The sequence below is a fragment of the Helianthus annuus genome, chromosome 15 (genome assembly GCF_002127325.2).
Source record: "Helianthus annuus cultivar XRQ/B chromosome 15, HanXRQr2.0-SUNRISE, whole genome shotgun sequence".
Classification (NCBI taxonomy): Eukaryota; Viridiplantae; Streptophyta; class Magnoliopsida; order Asterales; family Asteraceae; genus Helianthus; species Helianthus annuus.
Genome location: NC_035447.2, coordinates 103,398,473 through 103,411,935, shown reverse-complemented (window position 1 = coordinate 103,411,935; position 13,463 = coordinate 103,398,473). Strand labels below are relative to the sequence as shown.

The 13,463-nt window shown below is 36.7% G+C and overlaps 1 protein-coding gene across 1 annotated transcript; it reads left to right on the top strand.

Moving 5' to 3' along the window:
* Nucleotides 1-720: 720 nt before the first annotated feature.
* On the top strand, nt 721-11,782 carry LOC110912043. The gene is made up of 22 exons (XM_022156712.2): nt 721-932; nt 1,034-1,109; nt 2,315-3,036; nt 3,259-3,321; nt 3,728-3,862; nt 4,013-4,131; nt 4,443-4,745; nt 4,831-4,918; nt 5,001-5,106; nt 5,351-5,461; nt 5,552-5,715; nt 6,345-6,465; nt 6,574-6,798; nt 7,266-7,456; nt 8,047-8,214; nt 8,304-8,409; nt 8,950-9,087; nt 9,181-9,342; nt 9,989-10,192; nt 10,743-10,937; nt 11,034-11,105; nt 11,403-11,782. Exons 2-22 carry the CDS (start codon nt 1,062-1,064, stop codon nt 11,559-11,561), a joined length of 3,600 nt encoding a protein of 1,199 aa, XP_022012404.1. The 5' UTR covers nt 721-932; nt 1,034-1,061; the 3' UTR covers nt 11,562-11,782.
* The last annotated feature ends 1,681 nt before the right edge of the window (nt 11,783-13,463 follow it).

Genomic DNA, 13,463 nt, shown 5'->3' with positions numbered 1-13,463 from the left:
AACATTGTGTTCCAGAGTTTACTAACGGAAGGAAAGGAAAGGAAACAGAAAGAAAGTAAAAATATTTTGTGTTCCAGAGTTTCATTTAAGGAAGGAAAAGAAAGGAAAATAAAACATGTCGTGTTCCCGAGTTTCATTTAAGGAAGGAAAAGAAAGGAAATGACAGGAAAACTAGGCTAAATTCTTTAATTTTTCTTTCCTTCCGATTTGGGAGGAAGCGGTGGGAAAGTCATCTTTTTTTTCCTTTCTCATCCTTTCCTTTCTCACTTTTGCTTTCTTTTCTTATCCCTCGTTAAGTTAACTCGGGAACAGAGCGTAAATGAGAGAAAAGAAAAGATTTAAAAGGAAATAATTTTTAGTTGTATTTCAGAGTTTTATTAAAGGAGAGAAAAGAAAAGAAAATAAGAGTTTTTTTTGCTTAAAATTAATCTTTCCAATTTTGAAAGAAACAGAGAGAAAGAAAAGAAAATGAGAGAATCATTTCTTTTCTCTCCTTAACTTAACTCGGGAACACAGTGTAAAGGTAGGTTCTGAGGAGGATAAGATGTAGACGAACTTATCTCTACCCGTAAAAATAGAGAGCCTGATTCCAGTGACACCCCGACTTGATATTTTCCTTGATCACTTAAAGAATAAAAAAGAATCATCACCTAAAATTTGAATTCAAACAAATATATTTTCCTTTCTTGAAAGCACACTTGAAGAGAGAGAAACCCTCTCTCTCACTCATCATCACGGGCCTTTCTTATTTCTTCAAATTTAAATTTAAATTCCCCTTTTTATTTTATTCTATTTTGCTTTAACTCTCTCTTTCAAATCTTGTTCTTCAACGTCTCTCTCTCTCTCTCTCTCTACATTCTTCTGCTACATCTTCAGAAACACTAGATTTTAACCAGTAATTAGAAACCCTAATTCTTGAAATTTTCTACACAGTATGCAACTCACTTTAAGCTCTTTTAAGTAAAATTATCACTTTTCCTTTTTGGGTTTTGGTTATTTATGAATCTTGGATCTAAATTTCCCACCTTTTCAGATTTCCTTGAAGTTTTGGCGATTGAATAATGTTTACAGAAGGGTTGGATACAAATGCTGTCAAATGGGTCAAACAGGTTTGTTTTCTGCATTGCATATTGGAATTTATTGGGGTTTTTTAATTTGTTTCTTTTGATTAATTAATTGAATTGGTTAGAGTATGTTTATTAAGAATATATACCTGAAATAGAGGTGCTGAAGTGCACAGTATCTTGCTCTAATGGGCTGGGTTGGATCATTGTTTTAGTATTTTAATCACTTAATTATTGAAATTAATATTGGTTATCTCAAGTTTTGTATCTGGGTGTACTAGTTTTTGATAATTTGATGGAATTAGTGGGTTTGATCAGTATATAATCACTGTAAGTGAGTATTGTGTGCAATTGTGCATGGGACAGTTTTGGGCTCAAACCGAATAAAAAAGCCGAAAATTCGGGTTTTGGGTTTGTGAAAACCGTTTGGTTTCGGTTTTCATGATGGGTTCTGTTTGGTTTGGGTCGGTTTTCGGTGTTGACATTTGGGCTTGACATTTTTTGGGTCAAAAAAAGGCCCAAAATAATGAATTTGGACCTAAAACTTTAGGCCTAGTTTCATTTTGTTAAATAATGATTCATTGATTATTACACATTTGGCCTAAATTTTTTGGGAAGGGCACATAAGTAGAGGTGTACAAAAAAACCGGTTTTAGAACCGAAACCCGAAAAAAACCGAAACCGGTTTTTTTAAAACCGGTTTTAGAACCGAACCGAACCAGCGGTTGTAGACCAGTTAGGGATCTTAATCTTCGAAACCGGTTATAAAAAACCGGTAAAAACCCTTTTTTTGTGCATAAAACGGTTAAAAACCGACCCTAACCGGTTGGGCCGGTTATTGTTTTGAGTAAAAAAAACCGGTTAGTAACCGAAGCCGGTTATAAAAAAAAACCGGGTTTTGATTTTGATGAAAAAAACCGGTTCGGTTAAAAACTGGACCGGTTATTGAAAAAAAAACCCGATGTGCACACCTCTAGGCACATGCATAACTGAAACCAAACCGGAAAATAGGTTTTAAAACACATGAATCAAACCGTCAATTTTTTTGGTTGGGTTCTGTTATGTCGGTTATTTCGTTTACGGGTCAGTAACATCAGTTATTTCGGTTTCACGAACACTCCTATTTGTTTCTTGGATTTCAAATTCTATATTTGCCATTCCCATAAGAATATGAATCATTATTGATGTTTTCCATATGCACTAATATTTTAAAAACCTGAGGTTTATATATTCATGTTTTGAAAAAGCAGGGATCAGGTAATGAAGCTACTCACTCCATGACAAACCAACGAGCCCGAATCGATCCGGTCTCTTCAAGAAACGGGTCACGCGGGGTTGGCTTGCCACCACCTTCAAAGTTCAAAAGCGGAGTCGTTCCTCTATCTCAAGTCTTACCCAGAGATGACACTAACTCCACTTCCGAAGACATGTCAACCGATTCCGACACAGAAGTATACGGTGGACGATACTCGCTAGATTCCTCCTCCCCTCAAGACGATAGAGTCCCTTCCGTTAGTAACAACCGGTATCATGATCCTGTACAACGGCGTCCACAGTATCACGTGTACTCTAGCGATGTGAGCTCTTCGGTTGAAATGACGAGAAACAGGAATGTTGGTGATCGGTTGAGGGGAGCGAATAGGTACGATGTTAGAAGCAGTGTTTATACAGAGGATGAATCGGATGATTCGGTTGAAAGCTCGGAGTATTCGACTACACAAGTCGGGGCTAGCATTGAGAATTTACCTCGTAAAGATGCGTATACGTCGAAGGAAGATTTTCCTAGTGCACCTCCGATTTCAGGCTCATTTGGAGAGATCAAGCAAGAGGAGGATTCACCATGTTCTAAAACGAATATTACAACGTCTAGAGTTGATTCGCATGATTTGGAGGCTAATTCATCTGTACAGAAAAAGACCCCCTTTGTAGCCGTAAAGGAGGATCATAAGCAGGAGACGTTAAATACATCTAGGTCCGTTTTTATAAAATAACTTGACGTGTTCAATAAAAAGACCTCGTTGGCTACAAGTGTCGAAAATATACTTTGGGTGTTTATCCACTTGCTAGACCCGACAATATTTTATTTGACCCATTTCATCCTTTAGGGATAAACCATAACCCAAACGTACCATAACCCAAACGTACCACAACATATTTGTATACCTCTTTGTGACATTTATTCACGTTTGTATAGGAGCATTGGTGCGAAAACTGGTTCGGATACTATTCCTACTCGTCTTCCGACGTTTCATGCAAGGTACATTACATAAATAACTAAAAGTTAGCTACATCAGTATCTTTATAAAATGCACATTATGCTTATATATATATATATTTGAGTTAATTACTGTTTTCGTCCCTGTGGTTTGTCAAAAATCACTATTTCAGTCCATTAGTTTAAAAATTGCGATTTCAGTCCCTGTGGTTTCACTTTCGTAACCATTTCAGTCCCTGTGGTTTCACTTTCATAACCATTTCAATCCATTTATTCTGTTAGTACAGAGACTGAAATGGTTACGAGGTGGACTGAAATGGTTACGAAAGTGAAACCACAAGGACTGAAATCACAATTTTTAAACTAATGGACTGAAATAGTGATTTTTGACAAACCACAAGGACGAAAAAAGTAATTAACTCTATATATTTTGTTTTCTTTTTTTTAGTTCGCTTGGGCCTTGGCATGGTATGATTGCATACGATGCATGCGTTCGACTCTGCCTACATGCTTGGGCAAAAGGTTGCATGGAGGCCCCTGTTTTCTTGGAAAACGAGTGTGCATTGCTTCGACGCGCCTTCAGGTGAGTTTCATTTGCTTCTATATCCTATTTATCTTTTCTACATACTTGCTTTTGATTATTGCAAGGTAAAATATGATTGCCTAGTTACCCTTCATCTAACTTATGCTTGTTTTTGTACTATAAGTGTATAACATCGATCTTTACTCGCAGTTTACAACAAGTGTTACTACAACCCGAAGAAGAACTGCTTGTTACGCGCGCTTCTGAAGTCGGTAGCGAAGGGAACACTCAAAAACCGAAGAAAATGGTCGGGAAGATGAAGGTGGAAGGTATTGCATACTAGTAATTAACACATCATTTATTGACAACAGAGTAAAATACACGGATGGTCCCTGTGGTTTACCACTTTGTAACGCATTTAGTCCCCAGCCAACAAATCTAAAGGTTTTAGCATGTCCAAGTTTGGGACCAATTGCGTTACAAAGTGCAAACCACAGAGACCATCCATGTAATTTTGGAAAAAAAGCTAGGGACTAAATCCAAAATTTTGGGAAACCATAGGGACCATCTGTGTGCTTTACTCTTGACAATAACAAAGCATTTTGGAATTTTTGTGACACTATATTATCTATTGGTGCAGTGCGTAAGGTGAAAATGGCGGTCGACCCACCAACAGGATGCAGTTGTGCATCCATAAAGCCACCAAAAGTGAAAACGGAAACCGTTAAACGCCAACTCGCTAACTTACAATCAAAAGTGTCTTCCGGGTGGCGAGCAGTTAGAAATATCCATTTCTCTCCTCGGGTGCCTGCAAATGGTTCGTTTTCTCGTCATAGTATGGCTTACATGCAAGCAAGTAGTCAATACATCAAGCAAGTTTCCGGTCTTCTTAAAGTTGGCGTTTCAACTCTACGAAGTAGTTCATCCGGATACGAAGTACAAGGTTTGTGATATAAATTATGTAAAAAAAGGGACGATTACGATTTACTTCATTATGTTATTGACGATTTATTTATGATGTTATACAGAATCATACTTATGTCTACTAAGGCTCAAAAGTTCAGCTGAAGGGGATACCGTTCGAATGCAACCCGGTTCTCGTGAAACACATACATTGTACGTATCGTTTAAAACTCAAATCTTCTTGTGTCTGTTATGTCGTTTATCGATGTTATGGTTTTGACACATGATATCGCAGTTTGCCGGATAGCCTCGGGGATGATTTGATCGTTGAAGTGCAAGACTCGAAAGGCAACCATTTCGGTCGTGTTTTGGCCCAGGTGGCCACTATTTCCGAAGATCAGGTGAAGTTCATTCCTGAACGTTCATGAACGTAAACGAACGAACGCAGCCTTTGTTCATGTTCGTTTGTTTAACTTATCGAACGAAACTTCTTGTTTGTGTTTGTTCATTTATTAAACGAACGAGCTTCCCGGCGAACGGTTCACGAACTATTCACTGAATGTTCGGTTCTTTTACAGCCCTAACTGTATGTGTAAAATTATGACCGGTGTTTTGTTACTAAAATGATTGTAATCTTTTATGCAGAATGATAAATTACGATGGTGGTCTATATATAGAGAACCGGAGCATGAACTTGTCGGAAAAATTCAACTGCATATAAATTATACGACTAGACTAGACGAAAATAGCCTCAAGGTGAGTTGTTTCCGATTCATACGAGATCTTTACGTCTTTGTTTGACTAAAAAAGTCAACCTTTTGACCAAACAATTTTCTCGGTTGACAGTGCGGTTCTATTGCCGAAACAATGGCGTATGATTTTGCGTTGGAGGTTGCCATGAAAGAGCAGAACTTTCGACAACGAAATCTGTTGCTGCATGACCCATGGAAATGGTTACTCGCTGAATTTGCAACGTATTATGGCGTTTCTGATGCTTACACAAAGCTAAGGTACTCAGACGTTCTCTGGCCCGACCGAAACTAGGGGTGCTAAACAAATTGTGTTCGCGGGTTGTCGGGTCCAACCCGACCCGACCCCGAAAGTATTATACGAACCCGAACACGACCCAAACCTGAAAATTGTGTTATACGTATGAACCCGACACGACCCGAATATTCGTGGGTTGACCCGAAGACAACCCGTTCAACCCGATTTTTTTTTTTTACTTTTTTTAATATTTTAATTTTTTTTTTCAAATTAATATATTAAAATTTTAAAATTTTACTACAAGAGACACGTATATGTATATATAAAAAAGTTACACTTTTATTACAAATCTTATTCAATTTCTCTTTTAATTATAGTTACGGCATAAAGTACATAACCAATTTAATTTATGACATAAAACATATTGTAAAAAAATAAAATATAATATAAATGGGTTTAACGGGTCAACCCCCCACCCCGCTCGGGTTGACACGAACCCGACCCGTTTAGCTAAACAGGTTCGCGGGTTCAACCCGAACCCGTTTAGACTAAACCCAAACCCACGAATTTCATGTTAGGTTCGAGTCGTGTCAGAAATTTACACCTCTAATATTAATTCTAACATATTATATGCATGGTTTGTATTCTTCAGATACCTATCCTACATAATGGATGTTGCCACTCCGACAAACGATTGTCTCTCATTAGTATACGATTTGTTGCTGCCTGTTATAATGAAGGGGCATACTAAGGGCACTTTGAGTCATCAAGAGGTATAAGTTACATGTCCACTTTTGATTTATGATTTTTTTTTTTTTTTTAATATTGTGTCTGTCGTACACTAATCACTAATGCGTTGTGTTTTTTGTTGGCTATGGCAGAATAGGATTTTGGGTGAGATTGAAGAACAAATTGAGCAGATTTTTTCTGTCGTTTTTGAGAACTACAAGTCGTTGGACGAGCTGTCGCCATCTGGCGTCATCGATGTTTTCCGGCCAGCTACCGGGGATGCTGCACCGGTTTTGGAACCTGCTGTGAAACTGTATAATCTGCTTTATGATATATTATCTCCCGAGGCACAAAATAAGTTATACAGCTACTTCCAGGTTCATGCGTTTACCATCCGTTATAATTGATACATAGATAGCATTATTAGTGTTTCTGTGGTAAAATGGGCGGGTTGGGGTGGCCCAAATCACTTTTTTTTCCAAATTTTTAAACATTTTTTTTATTAATAGTATGAATTATTATGATTATATATAAATTATTTTGCAAAAGTAAAACACATATACTAAGTTTTACGCCTTAGCAATACACTTTATTGTCGCTATTTATTGTTATATGCTATTTATTGTCGCTATTTATTGTTATATTAAACATGTCGCTATTTATTAAACATGAAATAATAATATTAAACATGTCGCTATTTATTGTTATATGCTATATAGCGACATAGCGACATATGACCTATATGCTACGTAGCGCGCTATAGCCGCTATTGACAACTATGCCTCTAAGTAAGATCAAGAATACATGTGTATATGGTTAAACTAACTGTAGCCATTATTATCAGGCTGCTGCGAAGAAAAGATCGAGAAGACACTTGACCGAAACGGATGAATATCTTAGCGGCACTGGTGAAGGAAATGTGATGGATCCGGTTACCGTCTCAACCGCTTATCAGAAAATGAAATCCCTTTGCCTAAACATTAGGAATGAGATATATACAGATATTCAGATTCATAATTGCAATATACTTCCAAGGTGATTTCCCCTCAATTTTTAATGTTTGGATTCAGACAGGCCGAGTAACGGGTCAAACCAGTTTGAGTTGACCCGAGTCCTGAAACACGTTTGTCCATCAAAATATATTTTTATTATAAATTATAGAGTGAAGTACACGATGGTCCCTGTTGTTTATCAAAATTTTGGATTTAGTCCCTAGCTTTCTTAAAGTACACAGATGGTCCCCCTGTGGTTTGCACTTTGTAATGCATTTAGTCCCCAGCTTTTTCCAAAATTATATGGATGGTCCCTGTGTTTTGCACTTTGTAACACATTTAGTCCCCAGCTTTTTCCAAAATTATATGGATGGTCCCTGTGTTTTGCCCTTTGTAACACATTTAGTCCCCAGCTTTTTCCAAAATTATATGGATGGTCCCTGTGTTTTGCCCTTTGTAACACATTTAGTCCCTAACTTGGACATGCTAAAACCTTTAGATTTGTTGGCAGGGGACTAAATGCGTTACAAAGTGCAAACCACAGGGACCATCCATGTACTTTACTCTAAATAATATGTGCACTACTAATCATATATCTACAAGCTATTTTTTTACAGTTTTTCCGTTTTGCAGTTTCATAGACCTACCGAATCTTTCATCTGCAATATACAGTGCTGAGCTTTGCAACCGATTACGATCGTTTCTCGTTACATGCCCTCCATCGGGTCCTTCTCGACCCGTTACGGAGCTTGTGATTGCAACTGCAGACTTCCAGAAGGATCTTGCCACCTGGAATATCAAGTATTTTATACATCTTTTTTTTCTTTCTTTTTTATTATTATCCATAATTACTTTTCTTTGCACAAGTTAATACAAATTGCTTTTTTCAGTCCTGTGAAAGGCGGGGTCGATGCAAAAGAACTGTTTCATCTCTATATTATCATTTGGATTCAAGATAAGCGCCTTTCATTGCTTGAGACATGTAAATTAGACAAGGTATATTTCACTTTTTATAAAAAAAATATGAAAGTTTTAAAAAAACACATATTTGAATTTATATTTGTCTTTAGAGTTAAATGCTTGGTTGGTCCCTGTGGTTTGCAAAAACTGCAGACTTGGTCCTAGTGGTTTGCTAATTACACGCGTGGTACCAAAACTTGTCAAAAATAAACTCGGTTGGTCCCCAGCCCTAACATCAGTTTTGTCAAAAAAAGTACACGGATGGTCCCTGTGGTTTGTCCAAGTTAGGGACTAATTGCGTTACAAAGTGCAAACCACAGGGACAATACATGTACTTTAGGAAAAAGCTGGGGACTAAATGTGTTACAAAGTGCAAACCACAGGGATCATCTGTGTACTTTTGGAAAGCTAGGGACCAAATCCAAAATTTTGGTAAATCACAGAGACCATCTGTGTACTTTACTCGAATAAATATATCAGAAAGTACTATGCATCATGGTTATTAAAGGTTAGAAAGTGAAGTGTTCATAAAAAAAAAACAATTCCATATTTTTGAGAATGTTTGTGAACTTGCAGGTAAAATGGTCAGGTGTCAGAACACAACATTCAACAACCCCATTTGTGGATGAAATGTACGGCCGGCTTAAAGAAACGTTAAACGATTACGATGTCATAATATGTCGGTGGCCAGAGTATACCTTCGCTTTGGAGAATGTACGCCCTTACTATAACTCTCCTTCCGATAAAAACCTTTGTAGGGAGGGTGTCATCTAATTCATATGCTTTAATTTGGTGATTGACTAATAGGCAATTGTGGACATTGAAAAGGCGATAATCGAAGCTTTGGACAAACAATTTGCCGATGTTGTAGCACCTTTAAAAGAGAACATGACACCAAAGAAGTTTGGCTTCAAGTATGTCCAAAAACTTGCCAAAAGAACCACAAATCCTTATGTCGTCCCTCCTGAGGTTCGTTTAGCTACGTTTCGATTTGTCGTTTACATGTCTGGTTATAATTTTACTTATACGGTCAACCCGTCATTTTCTTTAATTTAAAAATGATATGCGTAATTGCATAACATTTTTATATATTGAGTAAAATGCCATTTTCGTCCTTGAGGTATGGCCAGTTTTGCGACTGTCGTCCAAATGTTTGTTTTTCCGCATCTGGATCCAAAAGGTTTGAACTCTTGCCATTTTCATCCGGCTCACTAACTCAATCCATTTTTCTCTGTTAAGTCAGGGGTAGTTTCGTCTTTTTTGTTAACATAAAGAGCAATTCTATCTTGTACATCATGCTAAATGCTTTTGGATAAGATGAAAAAGACCGACTTGCCCTTTAAGTTTGACTTAACTGAGAAAAATGGATGGGGTTAACTAGCCGGATGAAAATGGCAAGATTTCAAACCTTTTGGATCCAGATGTGAAAAAACAAACCTTTGGACGAAAGTCGCAAAACTGGCCAAACCTCAGGGATGAAAATGGCATTTTACTCTATTTTGAGAGTCTGATGAAATGTGCAACATTTACCTTCTTTTTTTACATAAGGAAAGTTTTCGGACATGCAAGACGTGTTCTTATTTTAATGTTTGCGTTTGTTTCCTATTTTATTCAGCTTGGCATTCTGTTGAACTCAATGAAGCGAATGCTAGATGTTTTGCGTCCGAAGATTGAAGTTCAACTTAAGTCGTGGGGTTCATGTTGTATTCCCGAAGAGGGGAATACCGCAGCCGGAGAGCGTTTAAGTGAAGTGACCGTGATTCTTAGATCAAAGTTTAGAAACTATCTTCAAGCAGTTGTGGAGAAACTTGTTGAGAATGTAAGTGCCTTACTCCTAGGGCTGCAAACGAACTGAACGTTCAGCGAACAGTTCGTGAACCGTTCGGAGGGAAGTTCGTTTATGTTCGTTGGTTTAATAAATGAACGAACTTGAACAATAAATTCCGTTCGATTAGTTAAATGAACAAACACAAACAGATGTCTCATTCGTTCAATTGTGTTCGTTGAATTGTGATAGTGAACGTTCGGTAATGTGTTCATAAACATTCGTTCATGTTCATCTGTTTGTTTATGTTGTCCATTAAAGATTTTTCGTTCATTGATTTTATTTGTGTTCATGAACCGTTTGTGAACACGTTCGTTTAAGGAAATGAACGAACAGGAACAGAAAATCTCGTTTGCTAAGTGTTCATGAACACCTTATTTCCTTAACGTTGTTCGTGTTCGTTCGGTTCGTTTGCATCCCTACTTACACCTTTACATTTATGTTCATGTTGAGTAAAGGGTCCAATCGGTTTAGTTTTTTTAGTACTAGTTGGATTTTTTATATATTATTGTTTAATCGGGTCGTTATTTTTTTAATCCTACAGACAAGGCTGCAAAACGGTACAAAGTTAAAGAAAATTCTTCAAGACTCAAAGGATAGTGTGACCGAATCCGAGATCAGAAACAGAATGCAACCACTAACCGAGCAGCTTATGAACACCGTGAATCATCTGCACACCATCTTCGAGACGCACGTTTTTATCGCAGTATGTCGAGGATATTGGGACTGGATGGGACAGGCAAGTTTTTTCATTTCATATATAAATCTCTTAAAAAATAAAATTATTAAAATTGTTAAGTGTTTTAATATGTTAATTATGTTGATGTGATTGCAGGATGTTTTGAGTTTTCTTGAGAACAGGAAAGAAAATAAATCAGTGTACAAAGGCTCAAGAGTTGCTGTATCTGTAAGTAGCTCCATTTTTATTAATTTTTTTTTAATTATTTAAAATAAGTATCATTATTAGTTAAGGTGCATAAAATAATAACTTGTACGTGATGCTTTAAAGATATAGGAGAGAGAAAGAGAGGTGGTTATGCGGTTACATAACTGTCTTCTGTATCACAACTAAAGCAATATGTACAATTGTTTATGCGGTTTTCGTAGTTTCTACTTAAAATCAGTTCGCCCTATAACGTTACACACACTCGCAGAATACTTCCTTAGGTGCTTATTTGTGATAATTATTTAATAAATTTTGCAGATTTTGGATGACACATTTGCATCACAAATGCAAAAGTTGCTTGGCAATGCACTTCAAGAGAAAGATCTAGAACCACCAAGATCGATTGTCGAAGTGCGATCCATGCTATGCAAAGACACGGGCTCGTCGAGCCACAAAAAGAACAGTTACTTTTATTAGAAATATTTTTTCATATATTTGGCAATCGATGATGCATACGATATATGATCATCGTTGTTGGTTGTCACTCGCTCGTGAATAAGAGTAAAGTTGTTAAAGTTAAGGTTATTAGCGTGACATTGTAAGATTTTAAACTATTTTAACGTCCCATAAGAAACGAATGTACAACCTATATTTCAAGATAAACGTATTAGTTGTAAAATAGACAAGTTGATTGATAATGAGCTTCATTTATCTGAAGTAACTGTCTTGGTAAAAAAATCTTTCTTACGATATTAACGGCATAAATTAAAAACTAAGAGAAGTAGAGAACCAAGATTTTTAAAGCAATTTTTGGTTGAAAATAACTTAGAGCACCTCTTCTCCTCATTTTATGTTAGCGAGTTTTGCATATTATAAAAAGTGGTTGTGAATGAGGAGAGAAAGAATATGTTACCGTTCATCTGTAAATATTTTGGGGGACATTAATTTTTTTTATTGAAAATGGTTGTGAGTGAAGGAGAAAGAAAATGTAAAGATAAATATATAAAAAATATTATTTAACTGAAAAGAAAAGAGAAAAAATAGTAATTTTTAGCGTAATTATAGGAATACGATGTGAATGCTCTTGTAATTGGCATAATTATTAACCATCTCTCTCATGGTTGTTTCAGCTAATCAACTTAATGACTTTTGAAGTTAAAAATATGTAAGATTTAGAGAAAAAATTAATTTTTTTTATTTTGTTTTGTTTATATATTCTAAAAACAAGTTACACCCTCTCTACATATATATTTTATAATGTTGAACACAAGTTACACCCTCTTTACATGTATATTTACAACTCAAAGCTTCTGCAACCTTTGAATTGACAAAAATGTCCTCATGTGCAAAGCATATGACCAAATTTAACTGAAAAAACTAACTGGGTTAGGCCTAAAGGACAAAACGTGTATGATATGAAAACATAAAGGACAAAACTCGTCAATTTTAAATATAAAGGACAGCGCCTGAAAATGGGTATAAAGATAAAGGACAATACTTGAAATTCACTCTTTAATAAATGAACGAACTTGAACAATAAATTCCGTTCGATTAGTTAAATGAACAAACACAAACAGATGTCTCGTTCGTTCAATTGTGATAGTGAACGTTCGGTAATGTGTTCATAAACATTCGTTCATGTTCATCTGTTTGTTTATGTTGTCCATTAAAGATTTTTCGTTCACTGATTTTATTTGTGTTTATGAACCGTTTGTGAACGCGTTCATTTAAGGAAATGAACGAACAGGAACAGAAAATCTCGTTTGGTAAGTGTTCATGAACAGTTCGTGAACACATTATTTCCTTAACGTTGTTCGTGTTCGTTCGGTTCGTTTGCATCCCTACTTACACCTTTACATTTATGTTCATGTTGAGTAAAGGGTCCAATCGGTTTAGGTTTTCTAGTACTGAAGAAACAGTGATCTAATTAAGGTATTAATTAGAGAGGTTTATGTTTCTATCATAGTGGTTAATCTTCCTTGAGGTACTTGAGCTTCGACTGGTTAATCAACCTGCAAAACAGAACACCGTTACTCGTTAAGAGGGGAATGTGGGGGTTTCCCTCTTAACCGGGCTCCGGCGTGAGAATAAGCGACTGCTTTGAGAGTAATTAAGTAGTAAAGAGTGAGAGCCGAGAGAATAGAATGAATAACCTGAGGAATGAAGGTCTCTATTTATAGCCGGAGAGGTGTAAGAGGTTGTGGGCTGATGGGCCTTGGGCCAGAAACGGACAACAACGAATATGCTCTTTGCCTTGCTGGCCTCGACTGCTTAGTGGCTTCTAGATGCTCGTCGGTGCTGGCGCACCTTGATTGGAGCCACGTGTCATTGTTGTCGGCCTTGTTGTCCCTTCTGTCATCAGCAGACAAGTGGAGATCG